Source organism: Mobula birostris, chromosome X, assembly GCF_030028105.1.
Source record: "Mobula birostris isolate sMobBir1 chromosome X, sMobBir1.hap1, whole genome shotgun sequence".
Taxonomy (NCBI): domain Eukaryota; kingdom Metazoa; phylum Chordata; class Chondrichthyes; order Myliobatiformes; family Myliobatidae; genus Mobula; species Mobula birostris.
In genome coordinates this window covers 54,837,297-54,855,655 of record NC_092402.1, presented here as the reverse complement: position 1 = coordinate 54,855,655, position 18,359 = coordinate 54,837,297, and the positions used below count along the sequence as shown (strand labels likewise).

At 43.2% G+C, this 18,359-nt stretch overlaps 1 protein-coding gene across 3 annotated transcripts in view; it reads right to left on the bottom strand.

The window, feature by feature from the left end:
- The window catches only part of LOC140191370 (natural resistance-associated macrophage protein 2-like), a 118,638-nt gene that overhangs the window by 19,633 nt on the left and 80,646 nt on the right, over positions 1-18,359 (bottom strand). For all 3 annotated transcript variants that reach the window (XM_072248724.1, XM_072248723.1, XM_072248725.1), the window contains exons 9-15: positions 16,900-17,055; positions 14,508-14,666; positions 12,180-12,266; positions 11,559-11,678; positions 9,662-9,811; positions 6,561-6,634; positions 965-1,118 (exon numbers count right to left, since the gene is read on the bottom strand). In XM_072248724.1, the coding sequence (XP_072104825.1) occupies positions 965-1,118; positions 6,561-6,634; positions 9,662-9,811; positions 11,559-11,678; positions 12,180-12,266; positions 14,508-14,666; positions 16,900-17,055 (900 nt within the window). The remainder of the gene's footprint in view (positions 1-964; positions 1,119-6,560; positions 6,635-9,661; positions 9,812-11,558; positions 11,679-12,179; positions 12,267-14,507; positions 14,667-16,899; positions 17,056-18,359) is intronic.

The window sequence follows — 18,359 nt, the reverse complement described above, 5'->3', positions numbered from 1 at the left end:
CGGACTGTTGAGAGATCATGACTAATGCCTCCACAATCTCTTTCAGAACCCTGGGGTGTAGTCCATCTAGTGCAGGTGACTTATCCACTTGCAACATTAGCTGATTCCCTCTCCACAGATGCTGCCTGACCTCACTGAACTTCCATTCTTGAAATGTAGAGGTGTATCAGAACCAGTAAGCGTCTGTAGGCAGTTCCTCTCTAAATAATACCTAGGTCCTTAACCATACAAAGGTTTATTTTTCCTCCAAAACAGCTTTCTTAATTAGTTCTGACTTCAAATCCATTAATTTATTCACTCAGTGGCCATCCACTTCAAGGTTCGATACTTGAGTTCCTGTCTCCTTCCTGTCAGCTTGAACCAGTCTGGCCATTCTCCTTTGACCTCTCTCATTCACAAGGCATTTTCACCCACAGAACTGACACTCACTGGATGATTTTTGCTTTTCGTACATTCTCTGTAAACTCTAGAGACTGTTGTGTGTAAAAATCCCAGGAGATCAGCAGTTTCTGAGATACTCAAACCAACCCGTTTGGCATCAACAATCAGTCCACGGTCAAAGTCACTCAGATCACATTTCGTCCTCATTCTGATGTTTGGTCTGAACAACTGAGCCTCTTGACCATGTTACGCATTGAGTGGCCACATGATTGGCTGATTAGACATTTGCATTAATGAGTAGGTATGCAGGTATACATAATAAAGTGGCCACTGAGTGCACTTCTCTTAAATGTAAACGCTGTTTATGCCCAGTTCACTCATCTATGTCATCTGGAGATGTTTATTGTATTCATTTTTCACAACATTTACAAAATATCTGCAGACGTTTTGAAGTTATGCCCAATTAAAGCTGGACTTTCCAGCCTGGTTCAGAGCACAAGATGACTGAGCGAGAATGGCAACTCCTTTCATTAATTATAAGATATCAGGAAGGAGATTAAGCAGAATTTCTTCCAGAACTTACCAGGTAAGCAACAAAACTCAAGTATGCAAGTGAAATGAAGGCCGCCACCAGGTAAAGTACCACGTGTCCCAGGCTTGAAACGTAAACTATTACAAAATACATATTAATGGCACAGACGATAAAAATGACTACTCCACCACCAATCTTCCATGCCCTGGGGAAAAAAAAACAATGGTAATTACCCTGAAGATATTAACAATGGAACATATCAAAATCAGACAGACAAGACAAAATCTACAGAGTTGCAGAAATAATTAATGCTAAGGATGGGAATTGGTGTTTTACTCTCTCCCCTATGTTTACTTTAAAGACAGAATCACCTATCCTAACTGCACTGGATACTGGAACCTTCCAGCTTTCACCCCGATGGGATCATAAGATTAAGGTGAGGGGCATAGAAAAGATGACTAGCCAAAGTCTTTTCCCCAGTGTAGGGGAGTCCAAAACTAGAGGGTACAAGTTTAAGGTGAGAGGGGAAAGATTTAAAGAGGACCCGAGGGACAACTTTTTCCAGAGAGATGACGATATATGGAGGTGCCAGAGGAAGTAGTGGACAAGGGTACAATTACAACATTTAAGAGACATTTGGACAGGTACTTGGGTAAGTAATGCTTAGAGGGATACGGGCTAAAGGTGGGAAAATGGGACCAGCTCAGTTGGACAACTTGGTCAGCATGGACGAGATGAACAGAAAAGCCTGTTCCTGTGCTGTATAGTTCTATCACTCTATGACTCTATACATTTCCAATCTGAGACCCAAGGCTATCAGGCCCCATGAGCCTGCACTGCCCATTATCGGTCCATTTTCTGCCTTTCACCATATACCTTGACTCCCCTAGTATTCAGAAATCTACTGATCTCAGTATTGAATGAATCCAGTAGGCAATGCCCCTCTGAGGAAATTGCTCATTTCACCCCAAATGGTTTGACCTTATTCTGACACTGAGGTCCCTTGTTCTGCATTCTTCAGCCAGGGAAACATCCTTTTTGTCTGTGCCACCTTCAAGAAGTGTCATAGCATCACAGAGCACTACAGCACAGAAACTAGTCCAAGCTGAACCGTTACTCTGCCTAAGTCCCATTGACCCACACCTGGACCATAGCCCTCTACACCCCTCCCAGCTATGGACTTATCGAACCTCTCTTACAAATTGAAATCAAACCCGCATTCACCACTTCCGCTGACAGCTTGTTCCACATTCTCACTGCGCTCTAAGTTCCCCCTCATGTTCCCTTAAAGAGGGGGGATGGAATCTGGCAAGTTTCAAAGGTTTCTTCAATTATTCTTCAAAACACGAGAGAACACGAGCCTAATCTTCTTGATCACTCTTTGTACAACAAACCTGGAACCAGCTTCTGATGGCAACTAGATCCTAGGTATGGTCTCATCAAGGCCCTGAATAGCTGCAGTAAGCCACCTTTACACTTGCTCTCAAATCCTCTTTTGGCAGAAAGCCTCCGTACCATTTGTCCTCTGAATTGCTTGCTGCACTTGTGTGGCACCTTTCAGTGACTGGTCTAATAGCACTCCAAATCCCTCTCAAAACCAATATTCCCCACCCCTCGCCATTTCAAAATTACTCTGCTTGTCAGGTGTCCTTCTGCCATGTTGTCGCTCACTCAATCAGCTTGGCACCACACCCACCCACTTTTTAATCTGGCTCGGCTAAATGTCAGTCCATTTTCAGCTCCTGGGCCCAGGCTCTGCAACTTTGATCTGACCCAAAGTTTCAGTCTCGGCCCAAGGCCGCTCCAGAAATGGCTGCCGCGGCTGCACCTGCATTCTTCAGAGTTCAATTCGCTGAATCCTTCAAGATACCACAAAAACGCCAAGCATACAGATGGTTCAAAAGCACAACTCCCGAAAGGAAATTACAGGCTGAGGATTACAGTGATCCTAGTCCTAGTCCAGAAAAAATATAATTAATAGAATATTTAGTAGTTTTGTTTGCTGCCTGTAGTGTCACTGTGCCTCGCCTGCACCATCTAGTGAGGACAGATGCACAGTGCTCAGTCAGTAACACACACTGGAGTCTTGTCCTTTTATGTCCCTTAACCAGCCTCAGCCTTTATCTAAAGGTCTTAACCTTTATGTGTTTAGAATACACTTTGTATACTCTTGTGTTAGCTGCTAATCTTCTTTTGTGTTTCTTAGCCTCCGTTACTCTCTTTCCCAGATTCCCTCTGTACTTTAATCAACCTGGTCCTTCACTATACACGTAAACATGAGGAATTCTGCAGATGCTGGAATTTCCAGCAGCACACATCAAAGTTGCTGGTGAACGCAGCAGGCCAGGCAGCATCTCTAGGAAGAGGTACAGGGTCCTGACGAAGGGTCTCGGCCTGAAACGTCGACTGTACCTCTTCCTAGAGATGCTGCCTGGCCTGCTGCATTCACCAGCAACTTTGATGTGTGTTCCTTCACTATACAGGTAGTTCTGCTATGATGTGATATTTACACTCCTCAGGAAACTTGTATTACCAAAAGTTGCATCACAACTACAGGCAGCAGTTGCCTTCAAAGCAGTTATTTAAAAAAGATTTTCCCGATTGTGCTGTAGTCAATGCATCCTGTGTAACACAAATGGTAATCCCTAATTGATCAATTGCATTGGAACAATCTGAACAGAGAATAGAGGGTAGAACATTACAGCACAGTGCAGGCACTTTAGCCCATGATGTTGGGGAGAATGCAGGAGAATGGGGTTGAGAGGGATAATAAATCAACCATGATGGAATGGCCAATCCTGTTCCTATGTCTTATGTTGTGCTGACCTTTAACCTATTCCAAGATCAATCTAACCCTTCCCTCCTACATAGTCCTCAATAGTTCTATCATCCATGTGCATATGTAAGAGTTTCTTAAAATGTATCTAATGTATCTAATGTATCTGCCTCTAGCATCACTTTGGGCAGGGTTAGTGTTATGGAAACTACCTGCATTATGAGAGTTTCAAATGCCTTAATCTCTTTTTGCTGCCTAACTTTAACCTCTAAATCCAGCTGTCAAAGCCCTTCATTTCCCCTCGGTAAGGATGTGAACCACTTCCTTCAGTACTGTTCAATTATAATTCTCCAGGACCAGAGCCCTTTCCAGCTTGCTGAAGTTGTCCCTCCAAAGGTTATTCAACCTTTGCTAGCTAGTCTACACCCAACAGTCAGATGCTCACTCTTCCTGAGGTGATTTCCCACCAAACTGTTCCATCTGCCCCAGTACCACATCCAACTTTCTCCCCTCACTGCTGGACGGCACGCTCTTGCAAGTTTTTCCGGGACTCCTCTCGCTCATTTCAATCTATACAAAAATAATTCTGCTTTATCACAGTTCTGTAGCCGCTGCAACTTTGCGGACACATTACGAAGTTGCTCTGCTTCGTGCTGGGAGGGAACATGTGGATCCCAGCAGACAAGTAAGCCCTTGTAGTTCGTCTCAGCCTCCAGTCTCGCAATGGCTGACTGACCACCACAATCTTGTACATTCCGGGGAAAACTGACCTAATGTTGTAATCCCACTTGGCCTGAGTTATAAAGAGAGGCCGGATGGGTTGTTTTTTTTAAACTCCTGGAGTGTAGGAGGTTGAGGGGTGACCATATGTTGAATGAGTTGCCAGAGGAAGTGGTTGAGATTTAAAAGACATTAGGACATGGATAGGAAAGCTTTAGAGGGATTTTGGACAAGTGCAGACAAATAGGACTAGCTCAGGAAGGCATCTTGGTCAGTATGGACCAGTTGGCCTGAAGAACCTCTTTCTGTGCAGTATAACTCTATGATTACGACTTGTGTAGGTTTCATTCTGATAGTCAACATTGCCCTCAGTCATAAGCCAATATTTTCCTCCAAGGTACTCGCCATACTCCAATGTGGGCTGACCAGGACTTTTTGTAGCTACAGCACATCTTCTACCCACTGCTCTCTCCAAACAGGGCCAGCATTTTATTGGCCAAATGGATTACTTTCAGCACCTTTTCACCAGATCATGAATAACACTGAAACTTACTTTATTATCTTAATAAAATCTCCCCTTGGTCTCCTCTGTTTCAAAGAGCACAGCCCCAGTTTTGATAGCCTCTCCTCATAACCCTAACCCTGGCAACATCCTGGTGAATCCCCTCTGCACCTTCTCCAGTGCTCTCACAGCATGGTGACCAGACCTATCCCCAATGAATTTGCTGTGTCCTCACCAATGTGTTATCCAGACACAGCACAGCCTCCCTGCTCCTATATTCTGTGCCTCAGTCAATGAAGATCAGGGTCCCATCCACCTCCTGAACCACCTTATCATTCTGCTCTGCACCTTGAGGACTCTGTGCTCATGCACTCCAAGATCCCAGTTTCTCTACGCTGTTAGAAGGGGTTGAGCATTTATTTTAACAATAGGAACATTATGGTTAAGGATGATGAGCTTAGAACATGAATCAGTACATGGAACTATGTGGGCCAAGGGGCCTATGCCTGTAATGTACTCTTGTGTTCTAAGAGCTCTAACACTGAATAAGATCTTCAATTCTTACTGCCTCAAGTTTACACAACTCACTGAGCATTGGAGACACGTGGCTCCTTTCCTTTTCACCAAATTCTGAACTTTACAGCTTTTTAAGAAGCACCCAGTTTAAGATGTGTTGGGCAATCCTTAAAGATCTCAACGTGACCCATGGGTAATCACACTGAGAACATTGCCCAGAATCGTCTAGTTTTACTGGTGAATGCTAATCTGTACATGAGCAGCATAGTGGAGCAAATAGTGGAGCTCCCTGGGGGAACCGCAGTGTTCAAACTCTACACAAACAGATCAAGATTTAACCTAGGTCTCTATAGCTGTGCCACTGTGACATCCTTTGCAAGACCCTAAAATTAGAATCAGATGTAATCCCTGAAGCAGTAGTGCATTTACCTTTTGATTCTGGCAGTTAACTATGTCACTTGTTGCATGATGTACTGACTCATAGGTTAGCAGCTTTGCAGCAGAAGATCAGAAGTGGGTTATGGCTGGAATCCACTTGAAGATATACATTCAGTGGCCACTTTATTAGGTACCTTCTGTACACCTGCTTTGTTAATACGAATATCTAATGAGCCAATCAAACTCATGCATAAAAGCATGCAGACATGGTCAAGAGGTTCAGTTGTTCAGACCAAACATCAGAATGGGGAAGAAATGTGATCTAAGTGACTGTGGAATGATTGCTGGTGCCAGACGGGGTGGTTTGAGTACCTCAGAAACTGCTGATCTCCTGGGATTTTCACACACAACAGTCTCAGAATATACAGAGATTGGTGTGACAAACAAAACATCCAGTGAGTGGCAGTTCTGCAGGTGAAAATGCCTTGTTAATGAGAGGTCAGCGTAGAATGGCCAGACTGGTTCAAGATGACAGGAAAGCAACAGTAACTCAAATAACTGACAGTGGTGGACAGAGGAGCATCTCTGAACGCACAACACGTGGAACCTTGAAGTGGATGGGCTACAGCAGTAGAAGACCACACTGGGTTCCACTCCTGTACCAAATAAAGCGGCCACTGAGTGTGTATGAAATTTGGAATTCTCAATTACAAGGCACAAATGAAAAAGATGAGCATTCTGTTCAATCTACTTACAGACCGTTGACGAAGTCCTGCATTATTGAGGTCATACTGGTAAATGTCAATATCGGGATCAACGCAAACGGCAGCTGCAGAGAGTTGAAAGATTATTTATTCAAGCTGGGGACAGTGCCATTGTCAATAAACCAGAATTGCACATATACCACTGAAGTAAACACACTGCCCTTGAACGGTGGTGTTTCTGATAATGAGGTAACCTTTGACCACAGAAAGGTATATCAACCCATTGATTAACAAAAAGGTAGAGGAATTGCAGATGGAACTTAACCCTGAAAAGAATCGAGGTGATGCATTTTGGTTAAGACTAATGCAGCTGGAATAGCAAGGCCCTGGGAAATACTGAGGAACAGGGGGAAATTGGTGTACATGTCCAAGGATTCCTGAAGGCAGCAACACGGGTAGATAAGTCAGAGGGTCTGTGTCCGTGCTGACAATCAAACCCACTAACTGTTTCCTTTCATTTTCCCTACATTCCCAGAATCGACTAGCCATCTATATACCAAGGGCAATCTCCTACCTAGAGTACCTGGAGAAAGCCACATAATCACGGGGAGAACGTATAATTCAATATAGTGCCAGAGGTCAGATCTGAACCCAGGTCCCTGTGGAGGCGAGGCAGCAGCTTTGTGACCCATGGCACTCAGGTCATTAAGGAAGCTAAAGGAATACTTGCTTTCGTTAGCCAGGACAACTTTATAAAAGACTGGTTAGATTTCAGTTACAGGAGAGGAAAGATGTGACTGCACTGGAGTGGGTGCAGAGGAGATTGTCTGGGACACAGCATTTTCCAGTGTGGAATGTTTCCCAGAACGGACTGGATGATGTGAGCAGTGGAGAAGGTCAAGGGGGACCTGACTAAGATAAACAAAATTATGAAGGGCATGGACAAAGGTGACAGTAAGAGACTCTCCCCCATAGCAGAGGTGTCTATATCTAGTTACAGCTATGCAGGGCATTGGTGAAACTCCTTCTGGAAAGTTGTGTGGCGTTCTGGTCACTATCCTATACGAAGGATGTGATTAAGCTTGAGATACATGAGACTGCATATGCTGGAATCTGGAGCTAAAAGCAAAGTGCTGGAGAAACTCAGCGGCCCAAGCAGCATCTGGGGGTGGAAGGAATTTTTGATTATTTGTGTTGAGACCCTGCACCAGGGCAGAACGGAGAGGGGAGACAGCCAGCATAGAGGAGGGGGAAGTGGTGAGACAGGAGCCTCGGGTGACTCCCGGACAGAGGAAGAGCAAAAACAATCAGCCAACCAGTGCACTCCAGTTTATGGATTTTGGGAATGACAAAGGAATGGGAAGCGTGGGATTGGAGCACTATCAGGTTGGTGGCTGTGGAAGGGAGACCTCCTCATTTAATGAGATTTGTGACAATGCTGGAGATGACAATCTGCTGTTTGTTGATGGGATTTAGTCCAGGGATTGGTAAGAGGAGGTGTCTGCAAACTGTCATCTGGTCTCTACAAGCTCGAGATCAGCCTGCCAGACTATAACGGCTCCGTCTCTGTCTGCAGGTTTGATGACTGGGTTGGGATTGGCGAGGAGAGAGCTGCATGTTCAGAGGGTGTGAGGGTTGAATGGGTGAGGGAAGTGGAGACCATAAAATGATAAGACAGAAGAGCAGAATTAGCCTATTCTGCCCATCGAATCTGCTCCACCATTTGATCATGGCTAATTTATTATCCCTCTCAACCCCATTCTCTTGCCATCTCCTTGGAACTTGATTAATCAAGAACGTGTCAACCTCCACTTTAAGTGTACCCAACGACTTGGCCTCTGCAGCCATTTGCGGCAATGAATTCCACAGATTCACAACCCTCAGCCTAAAGAAATTCCTCCTCGTCTCTCTTCTAAAGGGATGTCCTTCTATACTAAGGCTGTCCCCTCTGGTCTTAGACTCCCTCACTACAGGAAACATCCTCTCCAAGTCTACTCTATCTAGGCCTATCAATATTCAGAAGGTTTTAATAAGATCCTCCCTCATTCCAGTGAGTACAGGCCCAGAGCCATCAAACACCTTCATATGTTAACCTTTTCATTTCCAGGATCATTATCATGAACCTCCTCTGGACCCTCTCCAATGATAGCACATAGTTTCTTAGATATGGGGCCTAAGGTTGCTCACAATACTCCAAGTGTGCTCTGACCAATGCCTTATAAGGCCCAGCATCACATCCTTGCTCCTCTATTCTAGTCCTCTCAAATTGAATGCTAACATTGTATTTGTCTTTCTTACCATTGACTCACCCTCCAAGTTAACCTTTAGAGAATCCTGTACTAGGACTCCCAAGTCCCTTTGCACTTCTGATTTCTGAATTTGCTTCCTGTTTAGAAAATAGTCTACACCTTATTCCTTCTAATCTACCAAAGTGCGTGACCTTACACTTCCCCGGAATGTATTCCATCTGCCACGTCTTTGCCCACTCTCCAAACCTGTGCAAGTCCTTCTGCAAATTCTCTGCTTTCTCAATGCTACCTACCCTTCCACCTATCTTTGTATCACCCACAAACTCGCCACAACATAAAAAGATTCGGTTCCAGCACCAACCCCTGTTGAACACCACTAATCACCAGCAGCCAAACAGAAAAGGCCCCCTTTATTCCCACTCTTTGCCATCTGCCATTCAGCTAATCTTCTTGTCCATGCTAGTAGCTTTCCTGTAATACCATGTACTCTTATCCTGTTTAGCAGTCTCATGTGCGGCATCTTGTCAAAGGGCTTCTGAAAATCCAAGTAAACAACATCCACTGACTCTCCTTTGTCTATCCTGCCTGTTATTTTTTCAAAGAATTCCAACAGATTAGTCAGGCAAGATTTTCCCTTCAGGAAACCATGCTGACTAGGGCCTACTTTATCATGTGCCTCTAAGTACCCCGAACCCTCATCTTTAAAAATGAACGCTAACATCTTGCCAACCACTGAAGCTAGACTAATTGGCCTATAATTTCTTGTTTTTTTGCTTCCTACCTTAAAGAGTGGAGTGATGTTAGCAGTCCTCTGGAACCATTCCAGGATCTATTGATTTCTGAATTTTTTACATTATAAAGGCATGTTATTATCACTTTCCTTTTGAAAGCAAATCACCTCACCTGCATACTCTGAAGAACATTGAGGAAATCATTCATTCCAGTCAAACTTTCAACGTCCCGGAACAAAGCCACCAGTAGTGTTGGGATTATAGCAATAGATCGAGTGAAGAGAACACGAGCAAAGCGAGACCATGTCAAGTTCAGGAAGCCCTGTGAGGAAAAGTACATAGCTTGAGTACTTGCTCAGTGATTGAGTATTTTCTGTACATTGAACTGAAAATACTTTTGAGGCAGATAAAGTACATCAGAGCTACAGAGTAAATGTTTTTTACCATCACCATAGAAAAAGTAAAGTCTGGTTCCATGGTTTGCAAACATAATTCTGACAAAAACATTTCTTGAAAGATCCCCAGCACCTTTTCACAAATTAAACCCTATTGTGGTGGCCAGTGCTATCATGTTTGCTGTTGTGTGCTGGGGCAGCAGGCTGAGGGTAACAGACACCAACAGAATCAACAAACTCATCCGTAAGGCCAGTGATGTTGTGGGGATGGAACTGGACTCTCTGACGGCGGTGTCTGAAAAGAGGATGCTGTCTAAGTTGCATGCCATCTTGGACAATGTCTCCCATCCACTATATAATGTACTGGGTGGGCACAGGAGTACGTTCAGCCAGAGACTCATTCCACCGAGATGCAACACAGAGCGTCATAGGAAGTCATTCCTGCCTGTGGCCATCAAACTTTACAACTCCTCCCCTGGAGGGTCAGACACCCTGAGCCAATAGGCTGGTCCTGGATTTATTTCATAATTTACTGGCATAATTTACATATTACTATTTAACTATTTATGGTTTTATTACTATTATTTATGGTGCAACTGTAACAAAAACCAATTTCCCCCGGGATCAATAAAGTATGACTATGACTAAGTGTGCAGCCATTGATAACGTGGAGAAAGATCAGCCAGTGCATAGTCTGAGAAGGTATCCAAAGTCTGAAAAGCTTGCAAAACCAAACCTGAAAATTCCACACTTAGCTGTACAAGATAAACAACTTGGACATTCACTGGTGAAGCAGCAGGTGTGGATATAGACCACATAATATTGTGTAAAAAGACAACATTATACAAACATTTCCCATAAAAATTGCATCAAATATCCTCAGATATACATGCAGATATTTTGTTTCAATCATGAACGCTAACATCTTGCCAACCACTGAAGTTAGACTAATTGGCCTATAATTTCTCGTCTTTTTGCTTCCTACCTTAAAGAGGGAACCTTTAATGAACTTGTAAAACAAAATAATACTTCGTTATGCATTAGAGCAAAAAAACAAGGTTGAGGAACAGAGAGAAGGCAAGGAGACAACATACATACAGACACACCCCCCATACACACGAACACACACCACACTCTGCACACACAGACCACACATGCACACACAAAACAGACACCAAGACAAACACACACACACACCACTCCCCCCACACACATCACTCACCCTACACACACGTGTAGAAGCTGTACTCTATTGGACTCTCCAATAAATAAATTACTGTCTCTTAAGTTTTACAGATTTTGCACTATGAAAACTCTTGAGCTGCAATATAGTTTCTTTTCAATTTTTTTCATTTCTACTTTCCCCTCTGCTATTGATTACTTGCATAGATTACTGCAAGCGTACTCCGTGTTATTTAGTTTTAAGAAGTCTCAGTGTTTCATACCCAGTTACTTTGATGCACCTTGTCCATCTTGTGTTATCAACTCATCACATACAACCACAGCACATTTTTTAATCCAATACACATCCCCACCTCCCTACCAGATACACACAAAGGACTAGCTTGGTGCTTAATTTTGCTGGCTCACTGAATACTCCCAGAACATACACACAGGTCTGTGCAAAAACAAGAAATGTCTCAGAATGAAAACAAATTCTGAACTATAAATTACCTCCATGACAAACTGTCCAGAGTATGTTCCAGTCATGGTTGAACTCTGACCTGCAGCCAGTATGCCAATGGCCCAGATGTATAGAGCAGCAGCACCAAAATAGCAGCCCAACACCACACCCTGTGATCAAAAGAAAAGGATAATTAACTGATTTAAGTACAGCCAGGTTCTCACTCATCACATTTTAACTGCTTGGCATGATCATACTTTAATTCTACACCTCCAGCCACAAATATTTAAAAGATGCTGGGAGAGATTTCCAAACATTAGGACCATTCAATCCACAAAAGTCCTTGTGAAATTGAAGGACACACAAAGAGATCATGATACACAACCTGAGGACTGGATGAACATGGACATCCTGTGCCCAGGGATTCCGATCGAAATACACATTTTGTTCTGTATTAACATGCAAGGAAGTTTGATTTTCACCCTGGTGACTTCAATTAAATACCCAACACGCTCAAGGCAAAATGCATCATTTTTTTTAAAGGCAAGAGTATAATTTGGAAGAATAATTGCTGTTGATTTTCAGTTTACAAATAGCACTTTCCCCATCCGGTGGTAAGGAATGATTCAATGGGAGCATGCTGTATCTCACTTCTGAGCGACTCCACTTACCCCTTTATAGATGTCAACATCTAAAGTCTTGTTGTTCAAAGGGAAGAGACTGGAATGTGGACTGCTGTTGTTGAAACAAACTTCATGCTTCAAGAAAAAAGAAACAGAAAAATTAAGTCAGTGACAGATACAAGGCATAGCCTATGATATCTATCATTCACCTTTTAAGCCTCCTGAATATATTCAACTAAGGCCAGACACAAGTCAATAACACAGCAAAATTCTACTTATCTCCTAACTATATCCCCTCTGTTGGCATGCTGCTGGAAGCCCTTTTGTCTGAATAGTCACTGACTAAGATGCATTACTGTTACATCCATAGTACTCGATGACATTGCTCAGCATTGGTATGGAAACATCAATGCTCAGGAACTGTAAAGCCAACAAAATGTCATGGATACAGGCAAAGCTCTCCCCATCACTGAGCACATTTACAAGGAGTGTTCCCACAGTGGCAGGCTCAGGAACAGTTATTACTCTACAACCATCAAGCTCCTGAACCAGTGTGGATAACTTCACTCACCTCAACACTAACTAATTCCACATCCTACAGACTCACTTTCAAGGACTCTACAACTCATTTTGTCAGTATTATTTATTTTCTTTTTTATTATTTGCATGATGTCTTTTTTTAACACGTTGGTTAATCTTTGTTCATGTACAATTTTTTTCACAAATTATATTAAACCATAAGACACAGGAGCAGAATTAAGCCATTCAGCCCATCCAGATCCCACTCAACCCCATACACCTGTCTTCTCGTCATATCCTTTGATGCCCTGACTGATCAGGGAACTATCAACTTCCACTTTAAATATACCCACCAATTTGGCCTCCGCCGCAGTCTGTGGCAAAGCATTCCGCAGATTTACTACTCTTTGGCAAAAAAAAAGATTCCTCCTTATCTCTGTTCTAAAAGGTCACCCCTCAGTTTTGAGGCTGTACCCTCTAGTTCTGGATACCCCCACCAGAGGAAACATCCTCTCCACATCCACTTTATCTAGTCCTTCGACATTCGGTAGGTTTCAATTGCATTTCTTTATTTTCCTGGAACTGCCGACAAGGAAATGAAGCTCAATGTAGTGTATGGGGACTTTGATAATAAACTTACTTTGAATTTGGCTTCTGTCACAAGGAGATAGAGGGTGTTCCATAGGGGTCTGTGTTGGGACCGCTTCTTTTTATATTATATGTCAATCATTAGGATGAGGAAATTGATGGCTTTGTGGCCAAGTTTGTGGATGATATGAAGGTAGGTGGAGGGGCAGGTAGTGTTGAGGAAGCAGGGAGTCTACAGAAGGGCTTAGACAGATTAGGAGAGTGGGCAAAGAAGTGGCAGATGGAACACAGTGCCGGGAAGTGTATGGTCATGCACTTTGGTAGAAGGAATAAAAGTATCGACTATTTTCTAAACGGGGAGAAAATTCAAATTCCGAGGTGCAAAGGGACTTGTGCGTGAGTCCTTGTGCAGGATTCCCTAAAGGTTAACTTGCAGGTTGAGTTGGTGGTGAGGAAGGCAAATGCAATGTTAGCATTCACTTGGAGAGGACTAGAATCTAAAAAAAAGAATGTGATGCTGAGGCTTTATAAGGCATTGGTTTGTTGGTAAAATGACAAAAAAGCAGGCAAATGAATTTTTGGGGGGGGGGGGGGGTAGGACCATTTCTTTTTGGAACTGAATAGTGTTGACCCCACACAACATCTGCAAGCTATGCACAGTGCATACAAAAATGTCAATATCACTTTCAAAACGTTAGTGAGGGAGAATAGCGATGTCAGTGTTAAAGTAACCTGAATTCTGCCTCTCTGTTCCACAGGTTCCTCAGACTGGCTGTGGCAGGGAGCAGTGCAGAGACCAAAAAGTAACCAGAGGTTATGTCACGCGCAATTTTGAACATCTCGTGATAGGACAGGAATAGGAATGAGTGGAATATAAAGTTATGTGGGGAGTCAGAAGAGTGAGCTTGGACCATGTGTAATATCAAAGGATGTAGGGCACAAGGGGAAACAGTGGAATTAAATTTTCTAGGGAATGAGACAAAAGGTGAAAGGAAATAAGAGGGTATGCGGAGAAAGCAGAGTGTCTGGGTAGGATAATAAAGGGTCTGGAGAATGGGATTAGAAAGTATGGAGGGTAATGAGAATACATGGGGTGGTTAAGGGAAATAGCCTTACTGTGAAATTAAAAGTTGTGGTTAGACACTGGGAGAGGGGAAATCAGACAGTGCAGCTCCTGGAGGAAACTATTGGCACAGCTTAAGTGGCAGGCACTACTTCTGTGCTGAATGGTATGTTGGAGCTACGATTTGTGCTCACTCCCACACTTACCACCTGTGCGTTGGTCTGATTATAAAAAGCTTCTGCAAACACCGAGACCACAAAGACATTAATGAGGAAAGACACAAACAAAGCCAGACAGGCTTCGATGAAGAAGTAACGATTCGCCTCCCTCACTTCCTTCTTATTGGCTCGATTCACGTCCCTGGACTGAAGGAGAGAGAGAAAAAGAAAGAGAGAGTGCTAGAGATTATTAGTTCCAGCATTTCAGAGAGCAACTGAATGAAATACATTTCAAACAATGAAAGACATTTTAAATAATCTCAGTGTGCTTCTGAGGTATAAGCTGAGCAAGATACCATGACAGGTAGATATCCTCACCATCTGGGCCATTCCATCTTCTTGCAGCTCCCGCTGGGCAGGAGATATGGAAGCTTGATGTCCCATACCACCAGGTTCAGGGACAGCTACTTCCCTTAAGCCATTTGAGACTTGAATCTCAATCACTACCTCAGTATGGCAACACTCAGAGCACTTTCAACACTTTGCACTAAAATAGATTGTTCAAATTGTGTTCTTTATTGCATAATTTATATTTAACTTGTGTTTTACTTGTTAATGTTGTGTATCTGATGCTGTGTGTCTGTGACGCTGCTGCAAGTATGTTTTTCATTGCACCTATGCATATGTTAGCAACATGCAAGAATCTTGAGGAATTCAGCTGTTCATACAGCATCTATAGAGGGAAATGAACAATTAATGTTTAGGGTGATGGGGACTAGTGGGATAAGGGGAAAAAAGGACCAGAGGGAAGTATGGCAACATATAAAGGAGCCGAACGACACACACAAAATGCTGGAGGAACTCAGCAGGCCAGGCAGCCTCTATGGAAAAAAGTACAGTCGACATTTCGGGCCGAGACCCTTCAGCAGGACTGGAGAGAAAAAGGTGAGGAGTAGGTTTACAAGGTGGTGGGAGGGAAGAGAGAAACACAAGGTGATAGGTGAAACCAGGAGGGGGAAGGATGAAGTAAAGAGCTGGGAAGTTGATTGGGGAAAGAGGTACAGGGATGGAGAACTGATGGGAGAGGACAGAAGGCCATGGAAAAAAGAAAAGGGGGCAGGAGCACCAGAAGGAGGCAATGGGCAGACAAGGAGATGAGGTGAGAGACTGGTGAAGGGGGCATTACCAGAATGATGTTCATGCCATCAGGTTGGAGGCTACCCAGACAGAATATAAGGTACTGTTCCTCCAACCTGAGTGTGGCCTCATCGCGATAGTAGAGGAGGCCACGGACTGACATGTCGGAATGGGAAGTGAAATTAAAATGGATGGCCTCTGGGAGATCCCAATTCTTCTGGGATGATTTTCCCAATCTATCTGTATGTCTACCCGAAATGTTGACTGTTAATTTCGCTCCATAGATGCTGCCTGACCTGCTGAGATGCACCAGCTCCTTTGTTTCCAGCCTTTCATTCCTGGGATCATTCTTGAGAACCTCCTTTGGACCCTCTCCAATGCCAGAATATCTTTTTTAGATATGGGGCTCAAAACTGCTCTGCAGACTTCCAGCATCTGCATTCGCGGCGTGCGTGCGTGCGTGTATACATACAATTACTTGTGCATATGACAATCAACTTGAGTTTGACGCTTTTACCGGTGAACGGTTGGATCTTACTTTACGCTCTCCTGTCTGCACCTCCAGCAGGTGCCAAAAGACATTAAGGGCAACTGCTGGTTCATTTCTCATGTTGGCAATTCTTTCAGACTCACTTTCAAGGACTCTACAACTCATGTTCTCAGTTTTATTTATTTATTTTTTATTTGCACGATTTGTCTTCTTTTGCACATTGGCTGTTTGTTAGTCTTTATGTTTTTCATAAATTCTATTGTATTACCTTCCTGTGAATGCCTGCAGGAAAATGAATCTCAAGGTAGTATATGGTGACATACAAGTATTTTGATAATAAATTTCCTTTGACTTTGCACTGGTAACTTTTGTGAGGCAAATCAAGATACCTTAAATTTATTTTGATTATAAAAATCTCCAATACACCAGAGGTTAGTCTCAGAGGATGGCCACAACAAGATGGACCCAAAGGCCTCTGATTTATGAGCAAGTTCAAATGAATTTTGCTTTGGCACTAAGATCCAAACTGCAAGTACACCAAATCATGTAAACAGCCCTTTGCTGTGTCAGCTGAAGCATTTTTGTCACTTTATTATCTCAACATATGACCTCATGAGGGTGAATGTACTGAATAGTACCAAGATAGGCCAGGCCAAAAAGAAATACATGCCAGACCACACTTTCCCCAGCACTGCTGACAAATTAGTAACGTAAGAAATGCTGGTCAGGAACTTGCAACTCTGCTTCAGACAGCCTAAAATGTGAAATAAACCACTGAACAGTTTGAGGCCAGTGAACACACACAATACTCACTTTGACTAAGGCAGAGTGTAGGTAGATATTGTGTGGCATGATTACAGCTCCAATGATTCCAACTGCCTGTTCCAACTGGCGGGTTCCACAGCCTTGGCAGTAGGGAATAAACATCCCCTTTAGCAATTGTCCCTGGTCAGGCTTTACAGTTACATACTGTGGACAGTCAAAACAGTCAAATGGTTAGGTACCAAACAACTTCTGTACTGTAATAGATGCACTGCTTGATAGTACACCCTTTCAAACACAGCCTGACCAGTTCTGAGAAGCCACATGGTTAGACACTATATAAAGATCATGGCTTTGATCATGACTTCTAACTTCCATATTGGTCAATGTTCTAGACTTCTGCATTGCACCAGATTATTTTCACTTAATGGATATGCAATGACTGCGATAAGGTGATACACAATCAGTGGCCACTTTATTAGGCACACCTGCTCGTTAATGCAAATATCTAATCAGCCAATCATGTGGCAGCAACTCAGTGTATAAAAGCATGCAGACATGGTCAAGAGGTTCAATTGTTGTTAACACCAAACATCAGAATGGGGAAGAAAAGTGATCCAAGTGACTTTGACTGTGGAACAATTGTTGGGTGTCAGACGGGTAGTTTGAGTATCTCAGAAGCTGCTGATCTCCTGGGACTTTCACATACAACAGTCTCTAGAGTTTATAGAGAATGCTACAAAAAACAAGAAACATCCTGTGAGCAAGAGTTCTGTGCACAAAAACACCTCATTAATGTGAGAGGTGAGAGGAGAATGGCCAGACTAGTTCAGCTGACGGGAAAGTGACAGTAACTCAATAACCACACGTTACAACGGTGGAGTGCAGAAGAGCATCTATGAACGCACAACATGTAGAACCTTGAAATAGATAAGCTACAGCAGCAGATCATGAACATATACACGGGACGCATCTAATAAAGTGACCACAGAGTGTATTACAAAATGAGTAATTCAATCAAGAGAATCCAGAGGCACGGGATTCGTGTATTAAAATGGTGCTAAGGTTAAAGATCAGCTCCGATCTTGATAACTGACGGAGCAGAATGATCTGTTCTTGTTTTAATTTCTTATGGACAAAGTCTGTGTGTTCATGAGTATAAAGATAAGAGAGTGAGCGCCTTGACGGTCATAAGATCATTGAAAGGTGTTCTCCATTTATCATAGTTCCTCTGGTGGCTGAATTCTGGGGAGGGAAATTTGGAACTCTCTGTATTTCACCCATTTTCTATCCCCATATTCTTCCAGTCCCGAACAAATCTCTTGGCTGGGAATCAACCAAACCTTTTCAAAAACTATGACAGATTTGCCAACTGAATGCCTTTTGGATTGACTCCAATACCAGTGTATCCTTTATTAAACGGGGGGTCCACAACTGTACGTGGTGCGTGTAGCCTTAATAAGCATCTGTCCAGGTGTACCTAATAAAGTGGCCACCGAGCGTACGCTCCG